Source organism: Solea senegalensis, linkage group LG3 (genome assembly GCF_019176455.1).
Source record: "Solea senegalensis isolate Sse05_10M linkage group LG3, IFAPA_SoseM_1, whole genome shotgun sequence".
Taxonomy (NCBI): Eukaryota; Metazoa; Chordata; class Actinopteri; order Pleuronectiformes; family Soleidae; genus Solea; species Solea senegalensis.
This window is the reverse complement of record NC_058023.1, coordinates 20584408-20602882: the sequence shown is the minus strand read 5'-3', so window position 1 is coordinate 20602882 and position 18475 is coordinate 20584408. Positions and strand designations below refer to the sequence as shown.

Sequence of the window (18475 nt, the reverse complement as noted above, 5' to 3'; positions counted from 1 at the left end):
GGCAATTTGTGTTGAACTTGATGAAACCACTTGTAATATGACTTGTGTTAAGCAAATTAAATTGTTATTGTATGATGTGTTCATTGCAAACAGCTGCTAGTTTGGACATTTGCCAATAAACCTAATTTGCAGCAGGGATTGAATAAGTTTGATTGCAAATGTATATACTTGTCAGTGTATTGCATATACAGAGAGAGAGTGTATGCACTCCACTGAAGAGACCATCCTACACTTTTTATGATGTGCAGGGTTAGAGCGAGTCATTTTTGTACTGGAAGATTGTGGGTTCAATTCTCACCTCTGCAAGTCTAGAGTCAAGACAATAACCAATATTTCTGTCATTTTGTTACACATATTGTAATAACTGCTTTTCTGCAAGCATCCTATGAAGGTTCCCTGTAATCTAAATCTTCTTGACAGCCAACACATTTAGTACAATCTTGTACATGCTTCTTTAGTGAATTTATTGTTTAAAAAAAAGATAATATTGTGAGGATTCTGTAATATATTAAGTGTCTTGAGATAATGTACCTTGTGATTTGGATCAATTTTGTACACTAGAGTCATATCTGTAAAGAAATATCAATATCAAAACATCATTGATTAATGAACATGTTTTTTTAAATGGTTAGTTATCCATAAGTCACCGAAAGAAATCTACAAGTTCATTTGCTACTGACTCAATAGCTTTGCGTTAATTTGTGTTTCATCATTTATTTTCTTTCCCCATCAGGTGTTGTTTTGTATTCTTTTCAGGCTTTAGTAAAATAATGTAACTCTTAGGAGCAAACAGGCAGAACAATAAGCCAAAGCTGGAGGCCAAGATGGCAAATGACTCAACTGCATCTGCATAATTTCCAGGGGAGCTGATATAAGCAGGGATGAATGCTAGCCACACAGCACAGAAGATCAGCATGCTGAATGTGATGAACTTGGCCTCGTTGAAGTTCCCCGGCAACTTTCGGGCCAGAAAAGCCAATACAAAGCACAGACAGGCCTGTAGACCAATATATCCAAGAACGCACCAGAATGCCAGGCTAGAGCCAACACTACACTCCAGTATGATCTTTGAATGTTCATATTGTGTATTTCTGGATGGAAACGGGGGAACGTCAATGAGCCAAGCAGCACAGATAACCACCTGAACCAGAGTGCAGCTGGAGATGATGGTCCTCTGCTGCTTAGGCCCCAGCCACTTCATGATGTTATGCCCTGGCCTGGTGGCAGTGAATGCAGCCAGTACCACCAATGTCTTCCCCAGGATACAGGAAATACACAGTGAAAATGTGATGCTAAAGGCAGTGTGGCGCAGCATGCAGGACCAATATGTTGGCTTTCCAATGAAAAGCAGAGAACACAAGAAACACAGAGTCAGTGCAAACAGTATGAAGAAACTGAGCTCAGAGTTATTCACACGGACAATGGCTGTGTGTCTGTGACAGAAGAAGACTCCACAGACAGCCAGAGTGAAGCAGGCGCCCACAACAGACATCACTGTCAGGGCTATTCCCAATGAATCAAAGGTCAAGTACTCCACTTTCTTGGAGATGCAGGCTGTTCTGTCTTTGTTTGACCAGAAGTCCTCAGGACAAATTGTACAATCTACTGAGGCTAAAGGGAAGAAAGTATGAACAATTTTCAGTATTGCAAGATTATTTCTGTACTACAATTGTAAGAATGGATTTGCTTTGACTTTTTATTGTTCAGCTCAAACTTACTAGTCTGATTGGTAATTTTGCCACTGTCACATGGTACACAGTCAAAGCAGCAGATAGGCTCCCCACGACGGACAGCCTTCCGGAAGCCTGGAAGACAACTGGCACTGCACACAGATACTGGCACCTAGAGTGGAAAGACCATGTGCATTGGTAAACCACTGCCTAGTGCTTGCTCATTTTGTGAATTGTTGGGTTGCTCTGCTCTCCTTGATGTTGTCTACATACAGTGTCTTGAGATAATGTACGTTATTATTTGGCGTGTATGAAAATAAATATCAGATCCAGTCTGTTCTGTCCACCTGACTAACCTCCATCTCAATCTACAGAACTTCAACAGTTGGCATCTGATGAAGGTAAAAACACGGTGTGTGCAGCTTGCCTCACTCTGATGTCCTGCCCACTTTATCCCGTCCTCCTGGATCAACAGCTCCTCTCCAACAGCCTTGGTCCCATCAAACAAACCCACATTGACAAATTCAATGTTTCCTTCTGGGCCTCTCTGCCAGTTGATAATATCATAATAGGGTACAGAGTCACCCTTGGCATCAAAGTCCACCTCTTCACCAGCAATCTGAAAGTTCACTTCCTGGAGGTAGTGTTGCAACTTCAAAATTAGGAAATGCACATAATGAAACACTGAATTGTGTTTTTTTCAGTAAAATGCTGTCTTGCCGAGTTTTGAAGGCCCCTAAATCCACTGTCACTATTGATTGACATTGATTGACACTTATTGCCATAAGTGAGAAGTCCAGTGCTGTGTTTACAATGGAACTATAAACAATTTAAAAATATCCATAAACATATTTCATTAAGATTTAAATATATTTTAATTTAGATTTTTGTGTTTGTCAAATGTACAATATGGAACACATTAAATTGGCCATAGGTGTGAGAGTGAGTGTGAATGGTTTAATGGTTGTTTGTCTCTATATGTGGACCTGCCATGGACTGGTTAACTGACCAGGGTGTACCCCACCTATCGCCCTATGTCAGCTGAGAATGGCAGAGCACCATGTGCGACCCTCCTGGATGGATGGATATGTACAGTATGTTACATGATTTTGGTAGATGGGAGATTGTTATCATGGTCTGAGGTCCATCTGCCCACCACAAGGCTTTGACCCACAGTTTGTAATGGTAAAGATATAGTGGATTATACAGTACCTGCCAAGGGTGTATGTTGTTGCTCTGAGCACATGAGTTGTTTTGGAAAGGTCCCCTCCCCGGCTGACAGAGAAGGAGGTTGTGCAGGGAATGAGCAATGGCATATACAGCCTTATAGACATTATAGGCAACTCTAGGGCTGGATGTATTCATGTAGGCTGAGTTCTGTTCAAGCAGAGTCTCCTGCCCTGAGCAGGGCGGCATCGGGGTGACAGAGGATGGAAAAGGACTGCAACCATATAGAGACTCCCACAGCTCATGCACCAGGACATTGTCAGGATATCGCTTAGGGTTTACAGTCTGCAGGAAGTCACCCAGTCTGGAGATATGACCTTTTTTGATGCCAAACCCAATGGTTCCTCCCATGTAAGGGTAATACTCTCTCCCTGAAAAGACTGATGCTGTGACCAAGGCTTCACTCGCCACCCACTGTATTCCAGTGATGTTCTGAGTCATGTAGTCTCTCAAGAAAGGTGTCATCGCCCCTTGGCCTGCAAATACCACCACCACTTTTGCAGAAGAGCTACGCATCACCTTTACAGAGGGTCAGATAAATGCCTGGTATATTTATCAAATACAAATACATGAAACAGATTCCACAATTATAAATGAAAAACAATGAAGAAAGTATCGTGCCACACTGATAAGCAGTGCTGAGCCCAATGAGGCACAATTTTCCGGGTGGTGCCCCGATCTGATAAAATTAATATTGAATAATTTTTTCGAAAATATTTAATAAAAAAATATTTAAAATAATTATTTATCAATCAAATTATTGCCACTAAATGTTGTCCCCAACAACACTTAATGGGATTCATTAAAGAGATGTATGCCACTACCTGACCACTTACAATCTCACGTCAAAAATATCTAAGAAAAAAAAAAATAAATAAATAAATTAGCAGGATGTGGATGTGAATAACAATAATAATAATATGGAGCCATACCTTCATGATCTTCAGTGCCACCTGGCGATTGTACAGCAGAGGAATCATTTCTTGGTACGCTACACATACTTTGGTTTCCTGTAATTCTCTCAGTAAACCTTGTACAGCAAACCGGCCATATTCATGGTCTCCTCGCAGCAGCCCCACCCAAGTCCAGTTCAAGTGCACCAGCAGCTGTGCAATGGCTTTCACCTGGGCTCCACAGAAAACACAATCAACTCACTCAGTTTCATATTAAAGACATCAAAAAACTTTCAAAAAATACTATGGCTTAGCAAAACAATCACACATATATGTATATTGTTTCACTTGACAGGGTTGAAATTTAAGCAATGCTGCATATATTTAACGCCTGGCTGTGTATATTTAGGATTTCAAAGAATAAACATATAGTTAAATCCAGAACTAGCAGAGAGACTAACAAAATAAAACAGACATCATCAATAAATCTATCACAGCCACGAGTAACAGAATATAAGGGGTACTTTAAAAGTTGTAGTAATAATAATAATAATAATAATAATAACAATGATAATAATAATAATAATGATAATAAAGACAGCAGAGTAATAAAGGTGTCAAGCTTTCACTGAAAACAATAACTGACCACATGTTTTACATTTTACCTGGTAGTCATCACTAGGAATTACTCTGAAGAAGTTTGGGAATTTTTGTCTGTCAGAGAAACATGCACATGAAGAAAAGTAGCTGATCTGTATAAAAATAGAGTGCAGTGTTACTGAGCATAGAATAACCTTTATGTGATGACTGACATAAATAGAAGTCACTGTTACCATGGGGATCCTGAATGGCTGCAAGATTCTTGACACAACAATAGACTGAGCAGATCCAGATTCTCCAACAATAGCGAGGAGCGGTGAGGCATTGGTGCATTGGTGAGTGAATGAGTTTTCCTCACTCACCCCATTCAGTGTCGCTAAAACAGCTCTCTGTCCTGTCAGTGGATATGCACATGAATCAAAGATTTTGTAGCCCAGAGTGTGATTCGGCAACAGCACTGGATTCTGGTTTATCTCCTCCACTGCCAGTCTCATAGTCTGAGCCCACCGGAAAGCCCTAGGATCAAATCTGTGGCCGATACAGATGAATGTAGTCTGATTATTCCAAAATAGTGTGTTATTCAGAAAGTTGTACAGGATATATTAATGGACGCAAAATTGCTTAAAAGACAGAAAATCTTCATGATGATAACTAAAAAGAAATATTGAGTTGGCTCTGTTAAGAACCAGCCTCCTGAGAAAAATGGGACACATACATTACACAAATATGACATTAATTTGAGAGTTCTCCATTATTGTGAACAAATTAACTCCTGTCAGTGTCTCTGGCAACTTGCTTAAATTCCCCTTTTTTGCCTTTCCCTTGATACAAAAGCTGATGAAGTAAAATATTTAGTCTACTTTTATACTTAATAGAAAAATTGTGCAGTCTTATCAACTCACCCATTGCAATTTACCGGTGGTGGTCTGTAGGTGCCGTTAAGGTCTGGCATCTCCTGGTTATAATGAAGGGGGAAAATCCCACCAATGACATAGTCCCCCTTGACCACAAAGCCCGGCTGGAAGCTGTTCAGAAGAGTGCACTTTGAGGCTGTTGTGATGCTAGAAAGTGAGCTATCAGTTAAAGTGAGGACACTGACAGAGTAAAGCAAAGAAAATAAAGCAAGTGAAGTCATAATGTTTTTCTGGGATGAGGAGAGAATGAGAGGGACAGAGCAAAAGGTGAGACACTTTATAAACGCTGCAGTAGCTCACCTTCTGAGTCTTGCATCTTATTAATGACAGAGTGGCTTTGGATTGGACAGCAGTCCACAATCAGGAACTAAAGTGGGTGAATGCAAACTGTGGGGGAAAAGCTAAGGCCCTAAACCAACTGTCAATGAAAACCTAGTTGAAAATGCTGTGATCCTGCTGTTTGTATTTCTCTCTGTGTTTCTATTTAAATGTTTGTGTTTAATTTTACCCATCTGTTTACTCAATGTCAACATGCAGACAGAAAAAACTCAAGACTATGACCCTTGAACAATTACCATTAAAGAAATATGACTAATGGTTGCTGGAGTTTGTATTTGTGTACCTGAAGAATCTCCCCAAACTTGTTTTTTTTTTCTGACACTGAGCACGAATAACATGCAAACAAACATTCAATACTATAAAGAGTAAATAATCAGAAACAACTCAAATTGTCTGCTAGCATGTCCTCACCAACTTGAACATTTTGACGGATAAATTATTTAAATTGGCTGGAAAATTGAGGAAGCGAGAGCTGTCAAGACATCCTGAGTCAGCATCTGCAACTCAAAATAAAATGTAGGAAAACAATCGCGACTCTGCTTTTCTGACTAATAAAGAAAACAGAAGACACTATTTTTAGCGTAACTCAGAAGTGGGAATGACACCAATGCATCCTGGGATAGCAATGCCAGATAATAACAGTGCTTTACAGATTATTTTGCTCACACAAACAGCAGAGCAACATTCTACCAGTTTGTGGAGTGGGGGGGCGGGGATTTGCGGAAATTGCATCTCCGGTGGCAGCTTAGAGCTGCATTCAGCGTGAGACACGTGCATTTCAATAAGTTTCCACGCTCACATGCCACGCGACGTATCTCACACTGATAAGTGATAAAAGTCACCGCACATGAAGTGATAATCTATGAATCGGTGACACGAAGGCAGATTGCGCTGCGTAATTCATTCATGCAGCGGTCTTGAATTAGCCAATCAGAAAGGAGTGTTCACTGTCGCTGGGCAGAATGGCTCTTCCACAAAACTTGACACAAATCTACCAAGAGCTGGACCTGCATCACTGAATAATATTACGAGATAACCTTGTACACTAGTGTTTAGTTACTCTTTAAGGTGCATATTTTACTAGTTTGGATATTTTTTTATATTTCTGCTGGACCCGATTGACAATTTTCATTCCATGTTTTTCACAGGATGAATGAAATTAAAGGTCCAGCTGAGACCTAACTGCCCCTCCCACAACTGCATTAAACTGTATAAATTAGCTGTGTCCTGAAATATGGTATTCATTTGCATGTGATCAGACGGACAGCTGCTCTTGTATATTCAGTTTAGCAGTATGACATTGTGGGCTGCAAAGCTTCTCATGTTGCTTTCTTTCTTTCGGGGCACACCTGGCTCACCTGCTGCCCAGGATATCTGTGTTTTTTTGGGGGAAGAGGAGCAGAACAGGCTGTATGAAGATGGCGATGTAGTTATAGGGGGTTTGTTTCCTTTACACTACAGACCAGTGTCTTCTCTTCCAACTTACAGAACCAAACCAACTCCTATTGCATACAAGTTGTGAGTGGTGATTAACTGACTTGTGTAAGTTGAATTCTGTGTGTCTAGAATATTTTTTAAACGTGTATACTTGTGCTTTGTGCTTTTTACATCGTCACAGTTTTATCTCTCGTGCCTTGCGCTGGATTCAGACCATGATTTTTGCAATCAAAGAAATCAACCAGCACAGTGACTTCCTGCCTGAGCTTAAACTGGGCTTCCACATTCGTGACAGCTCCGACGACATTCCTATAGCCCTGCGAGAATCATTGCTGCTGGTGAATGGACAGCCAGAGAGAGGCTCCAGAGTTGGCAGTGAGAGTGGAGACAAAGGTGTAGAAAGGAACATTAATGAGTCAAAATTAAGCTGTGCTTCTGTACAAAGGAGTGTGTCACCAGTTATCATTGGAGGGGCTGCCTCAGGGGTTTCTATGGCTCTGCTAAGAAGCCTGGGTTCTTTCCATATACCACTGGTGAGGGTTGTTTTGTTGTGGTAATAATGTGATAATATATTAACCTGTCTTTTATTGTTTTTCCAAATCTTTGGTGTGCCTTACATTTGCAAAATGTCTCTTCAGAATATCAGTTTGTGTTATGCTTATTTTATAATACAAGTGCATTTTTAAAAGTCAAGACGACATTTTCATTTTAAAAATCAGCCTTAACTTGGTAGAGGTCTTGACTTGACTCAGATAATGTGTTGATTTAAAATACAGGAGAAACAAAAGAAAACAATGGTCGTTCAAAGCATCTTTAGTTAAGCAGGAGGGTTCTTGACAACAATTGTTGTGTTTTATAATACTAGGTGAGCTATTTTGCATCCTGCAGCTGTCTCAGTAACCAACAGGATTTCCCCACTTTCATGCGCACGATGCCAAGTGATGCTTTCCAGGTCAGAGCCTTGGCCAGTCTGGTTAGCTATTTTGGTTGGACCTGGGTGGGAGTCATTGGTGTAGAATCTGACTACGCTCGCTTTGCCATTCAACACTTCCTCCAGGAGTCTGTGCAGTTTGGAGTGTGTGTTGCCTACACACATTTCTACCCTGTAAATCCCAGTCGCCAGGCTCTAGATGAGCTTGTTGATGTTATTCAGGTAACTTGATATCTCAAAACCCAGCAAAGACTGTGAAGTGTGATGTAACTTTCTGAATGTTTGCACCTGTAAATTACAAAATTCGAATTACATCTCTGACAACAAACTAAAACATTTTAAATTAGATTAATATGGAAATTATTTAAGCCTGATATGTATATGTATATATATATATAGAAAGAGATTATACATATATAGTATATATATATGTATAATCTGCATTTGAAGCATGTCAAACAGATTTACATTTTATATTATATGTTGGTACTCTTTTCCAGTGCACATGCCTTTTTTCCCCTGTATTCATTTGTGCAGTAAATTAGTCAACCTTTCTTGATGAGATCTATTACACTATCACTTCAATAAATCTCTTCAACTCTAACACTTAAACACTTCCTTTTTAGATGGCGTCCTCAAAGGTCATCATTAACTTTTGCAGTGAGTCAGAGATGCAGGTCATTCTAAGAGAGATCAGACGTCGGAACATAACCGACCTGCAGTGGATTGCCAGTGAAGCCTGGGCTACTGCCACTTTGCTCTGGGAAAACTTTGGAGATCTCCTGAAGGGAACACTGGGATTTGCCATCCAGAGAGTTGATGTGATTCCAGGCCTGAAGCAGCATCTTCTTAGCCTCAAACCCTCCACTGTTCATACATCTGCTTTTTTGGCAGAATTTTGGGAGGAGCTGTTTAACTGTCGGCTCAATGGGTCAGTGAACAGCCACTCTCACATGGTCAACTATCATGACAGACTGCCATGTAAAGGAACAGAGAATTTAGAGGATGTTTACTCTTCTTATTCTGATGTGACACAGTTACGCGTGTCCTATAATGTCTACAAGGCTGTGTATCTGGTGGCCCACGCCTTGCAAGATATGAGTCACTGCAAAGTTGGAAAGGGCCCTTTCCTTAATGGCACCTGTGCAGACCCTAAAAACCTTAAACCTCAGCATGTGAGTAGAACTCTCGCTTAAATCTTAATTTGAAGATGAAGTAACAAAAGGGTGTGAGAGATGACAAACACATAAATGAGATAATATACATGTCTTCCCTCCTCAGCTCGTCCATTACATGAAACGTGCTAATTTTTCTGTCCTGGGGACCAAAGTATCTTTTGATCAGAATGGTGATCCAATTGCTTATTATGATCTTTTGAACTGGCAGAGGAATCCAGATGGCTCACTACATCTGGTTAAAGTAGGTTTGTATGATGCAGCGTCACCTGCTGGATCCAGCGTGGTCATAAACGACTCACTGATTCAGTGGCCTTTTGGGAAGCAGGTGTGTTCTTCACAAACAGGCTTGAGGCCATGTTCGCCTCTGAGAATACTGTATGCACTGTTGATCAAAACATCAGCCAATGTGTTTGTATTATTGTGCAATACGCTTTCTTGAGTATTTCAAAAATAAAACCAATAATGTAATAACATTGCATTTAAAATGTGTATGTTAATGTATTTAATAAGAATGCATGATTGTATTACAGCTTTTAAGGTTTTAGGAGGGTATATTAACATAATTTGAATATGGGAACCCTATTATCATACGTAACTAGCTTTTACACTTACACTCTTATACTAGCCCTTTGACATTTTACCTTCATCCTATAGGCCTCTTCAGTTCTGAAACTTTGTGTTAAAACCCATGAATTTAACCTCTGTGAAATGTGGGCAGTGCTGGAACTCCTTTCCATGGGCACCAGTGGGTTGTTTCCAACACATGAGTTACTCAAAACTCAGGTGTTGGAAAACCCAACTGGACTTTTGAGAGAATATGAGTTGGGAGTACCGAAAAAAAACAACTCAAGATGATATTCAACAAACATCACATTATTCCATTTTCAAACCCAGCCACAGCCTTAAACAAAGACTGGTACACCCCAAAGATCATACACACTCACACCCAGAAGATTAACTTCCAATGAAGTAGGGAACATACTGACCTGTGCATTGGAGAAATAAAATAACTATGCAACACAACTCCTCAATTGCAGTTTCTATCACACTTTGGAACAACCCAACAACTTAGTGAACACTGCCGACATTTCACAAACCCTGAGAACTGAGGAAGCATCTTGTATAAGAGGTATAGTGCAATAGTGCAATGTTAAATGAAATAACTTTCTAAGTAACACAGACAAAAGCGTGTCATGATACTGAGATTAGTGTTTCTGAATTGCTTAACTTTGTTTCTCAGGCCTCCCGATCTGTATGCAGTGATAGCTGTCCACCCGGTTCCCGCATTGCCAGGAGAAAAGGAGAACCTGTCTGCTGTTTCGACTGTGTCCCCTGTGCTGAGGGAGAAGTTAGTAATAAGAGTGGTGTGTTTGGTTTTCCATTTTAAATACTGGACTGTTTATTTTAAAGTGTCTTCTCTTAACCACAAACAAATCTCTCCTCTCTGTCTCCAGATTCTTTAGAGTGTTCCCGCTGTTCAAAGTACACATGGCCCAACAAAGCCAGACACCACTGCATCCCAAAGACTATTGAGTTTCTGTCATTCCATGAGTTAATGGGTACAGTGCTGTGTGTTGTGTCTATCCTCGGAGCTTGTATAACCCTCTCTATCATCACCATTTTCTTTGCATATAAAAAAACACCACTGGTACGAGCCAACAACATGGAGCTGAGCTTCCTCCTGCTGGTGTTTCTTGCCATCTGTTTCCTCGTTGGCTTGTTGTTCATTGGTGAGCCCTCAGACTGGCTTTGTCGTATCAGGTACCCTGCATTTGGGATCAGTTTTGCCCTCTGCATTTCATGCCTCCTGGCAAAGACACTCGTGGTCCTCATGGCTTTCAGGTCCACATTGCCAGGAAGTAATGTCATGAAGTGGTTTGGACCATGCCAGCAGAGATCCAGTGTGCTTTTAGGAACAACTGTACAGGTTAGTAAAAATATAAATCTTCCTAAACCTCAGCTACTGTATCCATTCATTTTTACCTGTATTGATTATAATCCCATGTTTCCCTCTACACAGGTAATAATATGTCTTATCTGGCTGCTCACTAACCCACCACATGCCAACAGCAACACAGGTTACCATAGTGCTACAATCATCATTGAATGTGTTGCTGGCTCAGACGTTGGCTTCTGGTGTGTTCTAGGATACATCGGTATCTTGGCCTGCATGTGCTTCCTAATGGCTTTTCTGGCTCGAAAGCTCCCTGATAATTTTAACGAGGCAAAGCTCATCACCTTCAGCATGTTGATATTCTTTGCGGTGTGGATTACTTTTATCCCAGTTTATGTGAGCACAGCTGGAAAGTACACAGTGGCTGTCCATATTTTTGCCATTTTAGCTTCAGCATTTGGACTTCTGTTTTGTATTTTTGTTCCAAAGTGCTATGTCATTATTCTGAAACCAGACAAAAACAGCAAACGAAACATGATACAAAGGTGAACACTGAGTGACTCAGTGAAAATAACCAACTATTAATGTTAATTACACTTATTTGTATACTATTCAATTAAAATATTTAGGCTGGAAATACAATAAAACAAATGTTTTGTCTCTTTCTATGAGGGGTTGGGATGGGATGTGGAGAGTTCATTTAATTGTGTATAGCACTTTTTGGTACAATTTATGTGTACGGAAATAGCTATATAAAAAAGCCAAATTCATTGATCGACTGATATGTTGATTGATTGATAAAATACCAACATTCACACAGAGTTAAGAAACTCAGTTTAACTGTCAGTCATCTAACCCAGTAGCATTAGCATTATTGTATCTCAGTTGCTGGTATATTATGAAATGAGTGATTGGTAAAACGTCTAGGAGGACGTAATTCTATCCTAGTGGACGCCCTGATAGCAAGACATGAAAACATTGAGGTATCAAACAGGGGTGGACGGTGGCGCACACCCCTCGACTTCCACTGCTCAAAAGGCTGTACTTTTGGTTGCTGTTAGCCAGGCAAACAAGCATAAAAAAAGTGACGAATGACACTCGGTAAAAAATAAAAAAGATATATATCAACTATTTCACATGACAGTTTTTGTCTCTAACTTTTATTTGACAGTGTAATTTTGTACAGAACAGTCATTACTTGTATCCAGACACTGAAGTGCATGATATGATGAAATAGATCTTGCTTTATAGAATTTACAGTAAACAATTAACCAATTTAATGCAACATAATCTACATGAACAAAGCCTGAGAGGCTCTAAGTCATTATCTCTTGAAAGATTAGAAAGTCGTGGCATGGTCATATTGAACCCTTAGAAAAACAAACATTAATGAAAAAGTCCAGTTGCTACTGGCTCGATGAGTTTTGATAAAAATTACCTGGATGAATGAGAATCTACAAACACTGATGTGTTTCACTCTCAAACCTTCATCGAGGAGTCAAACTGATATTATCACCATTTCAAAGAGCTGAACATGACAATGTCATTACACTAATGGCTTTCCTTGACTTTGGTTTGACATATGCTATTAACAGTATCATCATGTTTTAACTAAGAAGTCACATTTTGTTGTTGTATTTTTTTTGTCATGACATGTTTCTTGGTATTTTTCTCTGGTTTGATCAATATTATGTAGCATTTCGGGGCAAATATACACATTAACAGACCAAATGCAGAGGACAAAATTGCAAATGTTTCCACAGCTGCAGTAAACTTCCCAGGAGAGCTAACGTATGCTGGAATGAAGGTGATCCAGACCGCACAGAATATCAACATGCTGAATGTGATAAATTTAGCTTCATTATAGTTATCTGGCAACTTTCTTGCTAAAAATGCCAGGCCCAAACAAATGATTGCAAGGATTCCTATATAACCCAACACTACATAGAAAGCAGCCTCTGACCCTGTGTTACATTCTAACACAATCTTCCTATTGCTGTATCTGAAATCCATGTCTGGGAAAGGAGGATTTAACTTAAGCCACAAGATACATATTACAATCTGAATTAAAGTGCAGGAGCAAACAATTAATCTTTGTTGTGCGGGTCCAAACCTTCCTGCAACTTTGTTGCCTGGAATTGTGGCTTTGAAAGCTGTAACAACAACAATAGTTTTTCCCAAGACACAGGAAATACAGAGTGCAAATGTCACACCAAAAGCTGTGTGGCGGAGCATGCATGTCCACACTGTAGGTCTGCCAATGAAGGTGAGTGGACAGAGAAAACACAGGAAAAGTGAAAACAACAGGAAACAGCTGAGCTCAGAGTTGCTGGCCTTTATCACTGGGGTTTTTCTGTACCGGATAAAAACCATCACTGTGGCCAGGGACAAGAAGGCTCCCAGCAGGGACACAGCTGTGATAGCTATCCCCATGGGCTCGTGGTATGTCAGGTATTCAACTGATTTAGGAATGCACTCATCTTTTCTGTCACTGGACCAGTACTCTTGTGGACATGGTGTGCAGTCTGCTGCACCTGAAAAATAAGTGAGGGGATGATCATATGCATGGAAGAAGCCAGAGGTGTCTTTTATAAATGTGCTTGTACTTGTAGTTGGAGCTGCTGAGATGACAGTGTAGTTGCTGCATCCTCTCTTAATACATTTTCAGAAAAGGAATTTCCTCTAAAGTTTGTTGTGTCTCTACTCTAATTCACCAGCTTCATCTGGATGATAAAGAGTGAAAACTTTTTTGAGTACCAAATACCAGACTGACCTACTTATTTGGCCCATGTATGAATACTGTAGTGATCAGAGCAGTAACGTTTGCGGACAGTGAGCGCTGATGGCGCAGAGACTCATGGGAGTGGGTTCTTGTGTGTTGATAAAACTTGTTGTTGTGAAGTGTTTCAGATGTTTGGTGTGCATGTTCTGAGTGTTGTTGTTGTGCCCTGCTGTGTTCTGGGGATGTTTGGTGTTAAATTAGCAGAGACAGAGATTTTGCTATGTGCCATGTGTCACCATGACCAAGTGTGGTGGGGCGGTGATGATGTCCATCAATATTTATGTCTCAGGTTGTCAATAAAGTTACGGATAAGAAAGTAGCGCTAGATCCGTGTTAAACTAAAGATCTGTCTCCCACTTGAAGCTCGCCACAATACGCGCTCACTAGATTCCAAGAAAGTTGAGACTCTTTCATTTAAGTGTGGGCACACAACAGCGCCTGTTTGTGCTGATGTATGTCACCTGACCTCATTAAAAAGAATGAATTTGTGTGTACAAAAGATGCAAAAGATTATTCTTTTGTAGGAGAAAAATTGTAAAGGGAAAAAAAATCTATATGATGCATGCATATCAAAGCTTTTATTTTAAATGTAAAATATAAGCAAAGACTAAAAATATATAATTTGTGTAGATCTGTCCATTTTCCCCTTTACCCGTTGAGTTGGCAATAGTTCCATCTGCACAAGGAATACAGTCAAAGCAGCAGAGAGGCTTTCCTTTAATTTGAGCTTTCCTGGTTCCTACTGGACAAACAATAGAGCATACTGATGAGGGAACCTGAGGGAAACAGTGCAGACATACATACTGTAATCAAATGTTTTATTCAACATGTGACACACATACAAACCTTTGCAAGAAAAAGATTATACTTACCAGTTTTCCTGTTCTCCACACAATCTCTTCCTCCCGAATGCTTAGCTTATAATCACCATTAGCAGAAGAAGCAAAATTGCCCAGTGTCACATGTTGGACCTGACCATCTCTCAGCTGCCAGTTAATAATGTCATACGAAGCAGGAGGGTTGCCGTTCTCATCAAAGAACACATTATCTCCAAATTTATTTAGGAAACGTACCCTTTGTAGCTGAGCAGTGACCTGAGAAAATGAACACAGTGTTAGACATTTCATAGTGTTCATTCTGTATAAATGTATGCATTTCTTGTTTATATGCCAACAGTGGGATATTCATGGATTTTACTGGCACCATTTCTCACCTGCTTGGATTGAATTTCTGATATGTTCAAACATTGCCTCACTGCTTCTCCTCCAGCTGGTTGGCAGAATACCAGTTCATGTAGGGCATGTGCAATGGCATAGACTGCCTTGTACACATTATATGACACTCTGAGCTGTGTGACATTAAAGAATGCATCCTGGGAATACAATAATGTCTCGTTGCCTGTGCACATGTCATTTGCCACATCAGCACCTGTGTTTTCACTGCGTAAAGCAGGTTTACATCCCACCATAATCTCCCAGAACGTCCTGACAAAGGCCGCACTTAGATCTGTATTCGGGTTAATGTTTGTGAGAAATGGTTTTAGAGTTGGTATCGCCATCTTCTGCATCACAAACCCTAGAGCTCCACCAAAAGCTTGATATATTTCAGGTGTGGAGGGCCGTGTTGCTGTTATCCACGCCTCACTACCAATCCACTGAATTCCAGTAATGTTCTGTTTCACTACTTCTTTCATCAGTGGATAAATGTCGCCCTCAGGAACAAAAGCCAGAATGACTTTGACCGTTGACTGCTTGATCATTTCCACAACCTTCAGGATTTTATCTACAGTGTATGTACGTAGAACTGTTCCAACAAATGCAACACAAATCCCAAGCTTCTTAACCTCTTCTGTGAAAGCCAGGATCCCATTCCGGCCATAATCATTGTCAGACTGTATAGTGCCAATCCACTGCCAGCCAAAACGTTTGACCAGTGCTGCCAGAGCTTTTGCCTGGAAGTAGTCGCTGGGGATTGTTCGAAAAAATGTAGGGTATTTAGCTCTGTTACTCAGGCAGGCGCATGTTGAGAAGTAACTTACCTAAAAAAAATCAACAAAATAATATCAGCCTAACTTTGCAGATGAAAGTTAACGTTATATTAATTAATGACTCTCTCTAACTAACTAACACTACATTTTAAATAACTTTTAAAAACAAATACTACAAGTCAAACCACAAAAGCATCAAACATCACAGATCACTGTAAAAACTGATGTCTTACAACTGGAACTTGAAATGGTCCAAGAATTCCAGCCACAGCTAAGGACTGAGATGATCCTGACTCTGCTATGAGGGCTGATATTGCTGGAGAACACGATAATGTTGAATTGTTCTCCTCTTGCCCACTTGCCAGTGTCAGTGCTGCACGTAAAGTATTTGTGGGAGATGCACATGAGTTCAGGATTCTGTAGCCAAGAGTTATGTCTGGCAGGAGTGTGTGGTCTTTGTTGATTTCTTCTATTGCAAATATCATCACTTGGGTCCATCGAAAAGCTCGGAGGTCAAAGCTAAAAAGGTTTTGGGAATTAAAACATGTTTTAAAATTTAAAGCAGCTGCAACTATGTTAATACAATGATTAGTTTTCAACAGCAGATTCAAAACAGAAAAGTAAAACTTACCCTTCACACTTTACCCCTGGTGGTTCACTTTCAAACGTATATGTGCTGCCAATCTCTTTGTTGAAAACAGGGAAAATTCCTCCAATCATTATTTCCCCCCGCTTGAACAAACTTGTCATATCAAACCGACCAAATCGTTCACAGCCAGACGCTGTGTTCAGGTAAAGGATCAGTAAAGACAAGAGAACGGCTCTCTGCATATTGGCTCTGTATTTTCTTGAGGAGTTGTGGATGCAGCTTTTATAATAGCTGTGCTGAAAGCAGGGAGCATACTCTCTTCATACAAGGTTGTTTTATTCCCCACAGGGCTGAGCATTCTTAGATTGGTAAGCGTGGTACAGCAGGAAAAGAGGATGTTTTTACTTTAATATTCACACACATTCAAAACATGTGCTCGCAATGCAAGCAATGGATTCATTATAGAAAAACACCTACAGTTCTGCAGGGTTAGTAAGACAAGAGGAGGCAGATGAAGGGGATTGTATTATGGTATGAAGAATATGGAGACATGTAGAGAATTACATTTGGGAGAAAAAAACTGAAAAATTTAAAAATTATGAGATAAAACAGGTCGATCCAAAAGAGACACCAGAAGCAAATGTGTAACACTATACAAGTACTGTCTTGTATACTGTATATTATTAATACAATTATTAATATTAAAAAAATGAATCATTAGAAAATTATTTGGTGACATTTTGCCTTCAATGTGCATATAAACTTGGCATCAGTTGCTGTTGTTTCACTGGTAATGGAGTATGTAATATAATGGAATAATTGGAACTTTCATGTAATTATATATATTTTTTTTGACATTAGGTGAACCTCCTGTTGTTGGTAGGTTGCACAATAACTCACTCTTCGTCTTATAATAATTCCTGGCGGGGTGTATCCCGAGAGATGTAATACTGCCCTTCACAGTTCAAAGTTCTCAATCACAGTTGAAATTTCTTGACTCAAGTTTAAATCAATAACTCACTCACTCACTAACTCACTCATTGTCTACCACTGTATCCTCCACATGGGGATCACGGGGAGCCATTCCTAACAGACACTGTGCCAAAGGCAATGTCACAACCTGGACAGGTCTTCAGTCCATCGCAGGGTCAACACCCACAGACGGCCAAAGAGAGTGGCAGGACATGAGAATAACTGGACACCTTGAGGTGAACAGACACTATAGTCACTTCTGAGATGACGACAAAAGAAAGCATGCTGGACGCTGTCTTTTAATAATCCACTGTGCATTTCAGAACATTATGTTGCTACATTATTACTACATTATTAGCTAGCTCAGTATTGTTGTTTTAAAATGCAAATGTTACACATCGAAACTTGTGTTCGATCAGATGATCGTATCATAAGCTGTAACGGGAGCATGTCAGCATCTACTATTCATATGAATAACAAGCCAACCTGATGTGCAGGGCCACTGATAAGCTTTTGGGGGCCCTAAGCATAATTGGTCAGGGGTAAAGGGAGCGGTGGCTCTGCTGATTGTTCATTTTTATTCAAGTGCTTTTGTAACAGAAGAATTTCCCTCTTTGGGAATTAACTAGGCTATTTGATTTAGAAGGGCTGGTGTGAATGCACCCTTAATCTCTGCCTGTGTTTGGACTGTGGGAGGAAATCGGAGAACCTGGAGAAACCGGAGAGAACAAGTAACCTCCACACGAACAGGGATTCAAATTGGTGACCTTCTTTCTGTGAGGCAACAATGCAAGCCACTGCACTGTTGTTGGCACAATAACTGTGTGTTTTGCTAGTATTCGAGTGAGAGCAGAAGTTCTCAGCAGAGCTGATGATTTGTTGCTCTTATTGTTTTGGCGTGGTTACGGCCTACAGTAACCGTTCAGTGTCTTCAATAAAGTCACTGTTGTTGACTAACCCTGCATTCTTCATTTCAAGCATCTGGCTGGACATTACAGTATGATTGATTGATTGAGTGAGTGATAAAATACCCAAATACACAGTGTTAAGAAAACATGACAA

The 18475-nt window shown here is 40.1% G+C and overlaps 3 protein-coding genes across 5 annotated transcripts; 1 reads left to right on the top strand and 2 right to left on the bottom strand.

Moving 5' to 3' along the window:
* Positions 1–402: 402 nt before the first annotated feature.
* On the bottom strand, positions 403–5546 carry LOC122765746 (extracellular calcium-sensing receptor-like). Its single transcript, XM_044020146.1, has 8 exons — positions 5293–5546; positions 4624–4918; positions 4456–4542; positions 3830–4021; positions 2883–3416; positions 2098–2304; positions 1719–1842; positions 403–1611 (listed from the first exon to the last, which is right to left on the bottom strand). The coding sequence occupies exons 1-8, from the start codon at positions 5523–5525 to the stop codon at positions 710–712; spliced, it is 2574 nt and encodes an 857-aa protein (XP_043876081.1). The 5' UTR covers positions 5526–5546; the 3' UTR covers positions 403–709.
* A 1356-nt stretch (positions 5547–6902) lies between these two features.
* Positions 6903–12184, top strand: LOC122765736 (extracellular calcium-sensing receptor-like). Its single transcript, XM_044020131.1, has 8 exons — positions 6903–7161; positions 7262–7613; positions 7946–8233; positions 8638–9186; positions 9293–9514; positions 10430–10553; positions 10644–11116; positions 11210–12184. The coding sequence occupies exons 1-8, from the start codon at positions 6938–6940 to the stop codon at positions 11630–11632; spliced, it is 2655 nt and encodes an 884-aa protein (XP_043876066.1). The 5' UTR covers positions 6903–6937; the 3' UTR covers positions 11633–12184.
* A 37-nt stretch (positions 12185–12221) lies between these two features.
* On the bottom strand, positions 12222–16683 carry LOC122765742 (extracellular calcium-sensing receptor-like). 3 transcript variants are annotated; one of them, XM_044020139.1, is made up of 6 exons: positions 16484–16683; positions 16086–16371; positions 15079–15903; positions 14738–14959; positions 14518–14641; positions 12222–13617 (listed from the first exon to the last, which is right to left on the bottom strand). In XM_044020139.1, the coding sequence occupies exons 1-6, from the start codon at positions 16681–16683 to the stop codon at positions 12695–12697; spliced, it is 2580 nt and encodes an 859-aa protein (XP_043876074.1). In that variant the 3' UTR covers positions 12222–12694. The 3 variants fall into 3 exon arrangements, with proteins under 3 accessions (XP_043876074.1, XP_043876075.1, XP_043876076.1); XM_044020140.1 differs by lacking the exon at positions 12222–13617 and having other exon boundaries at positions 14367–14641; XM_044020141.1 differs by lacking the exon at positions 12222–13617 and having other exon boundaries at positions 14540–14607.
* Between the last annotated feature and the right edge of the window lie 1792 nt (positions 16684–18475).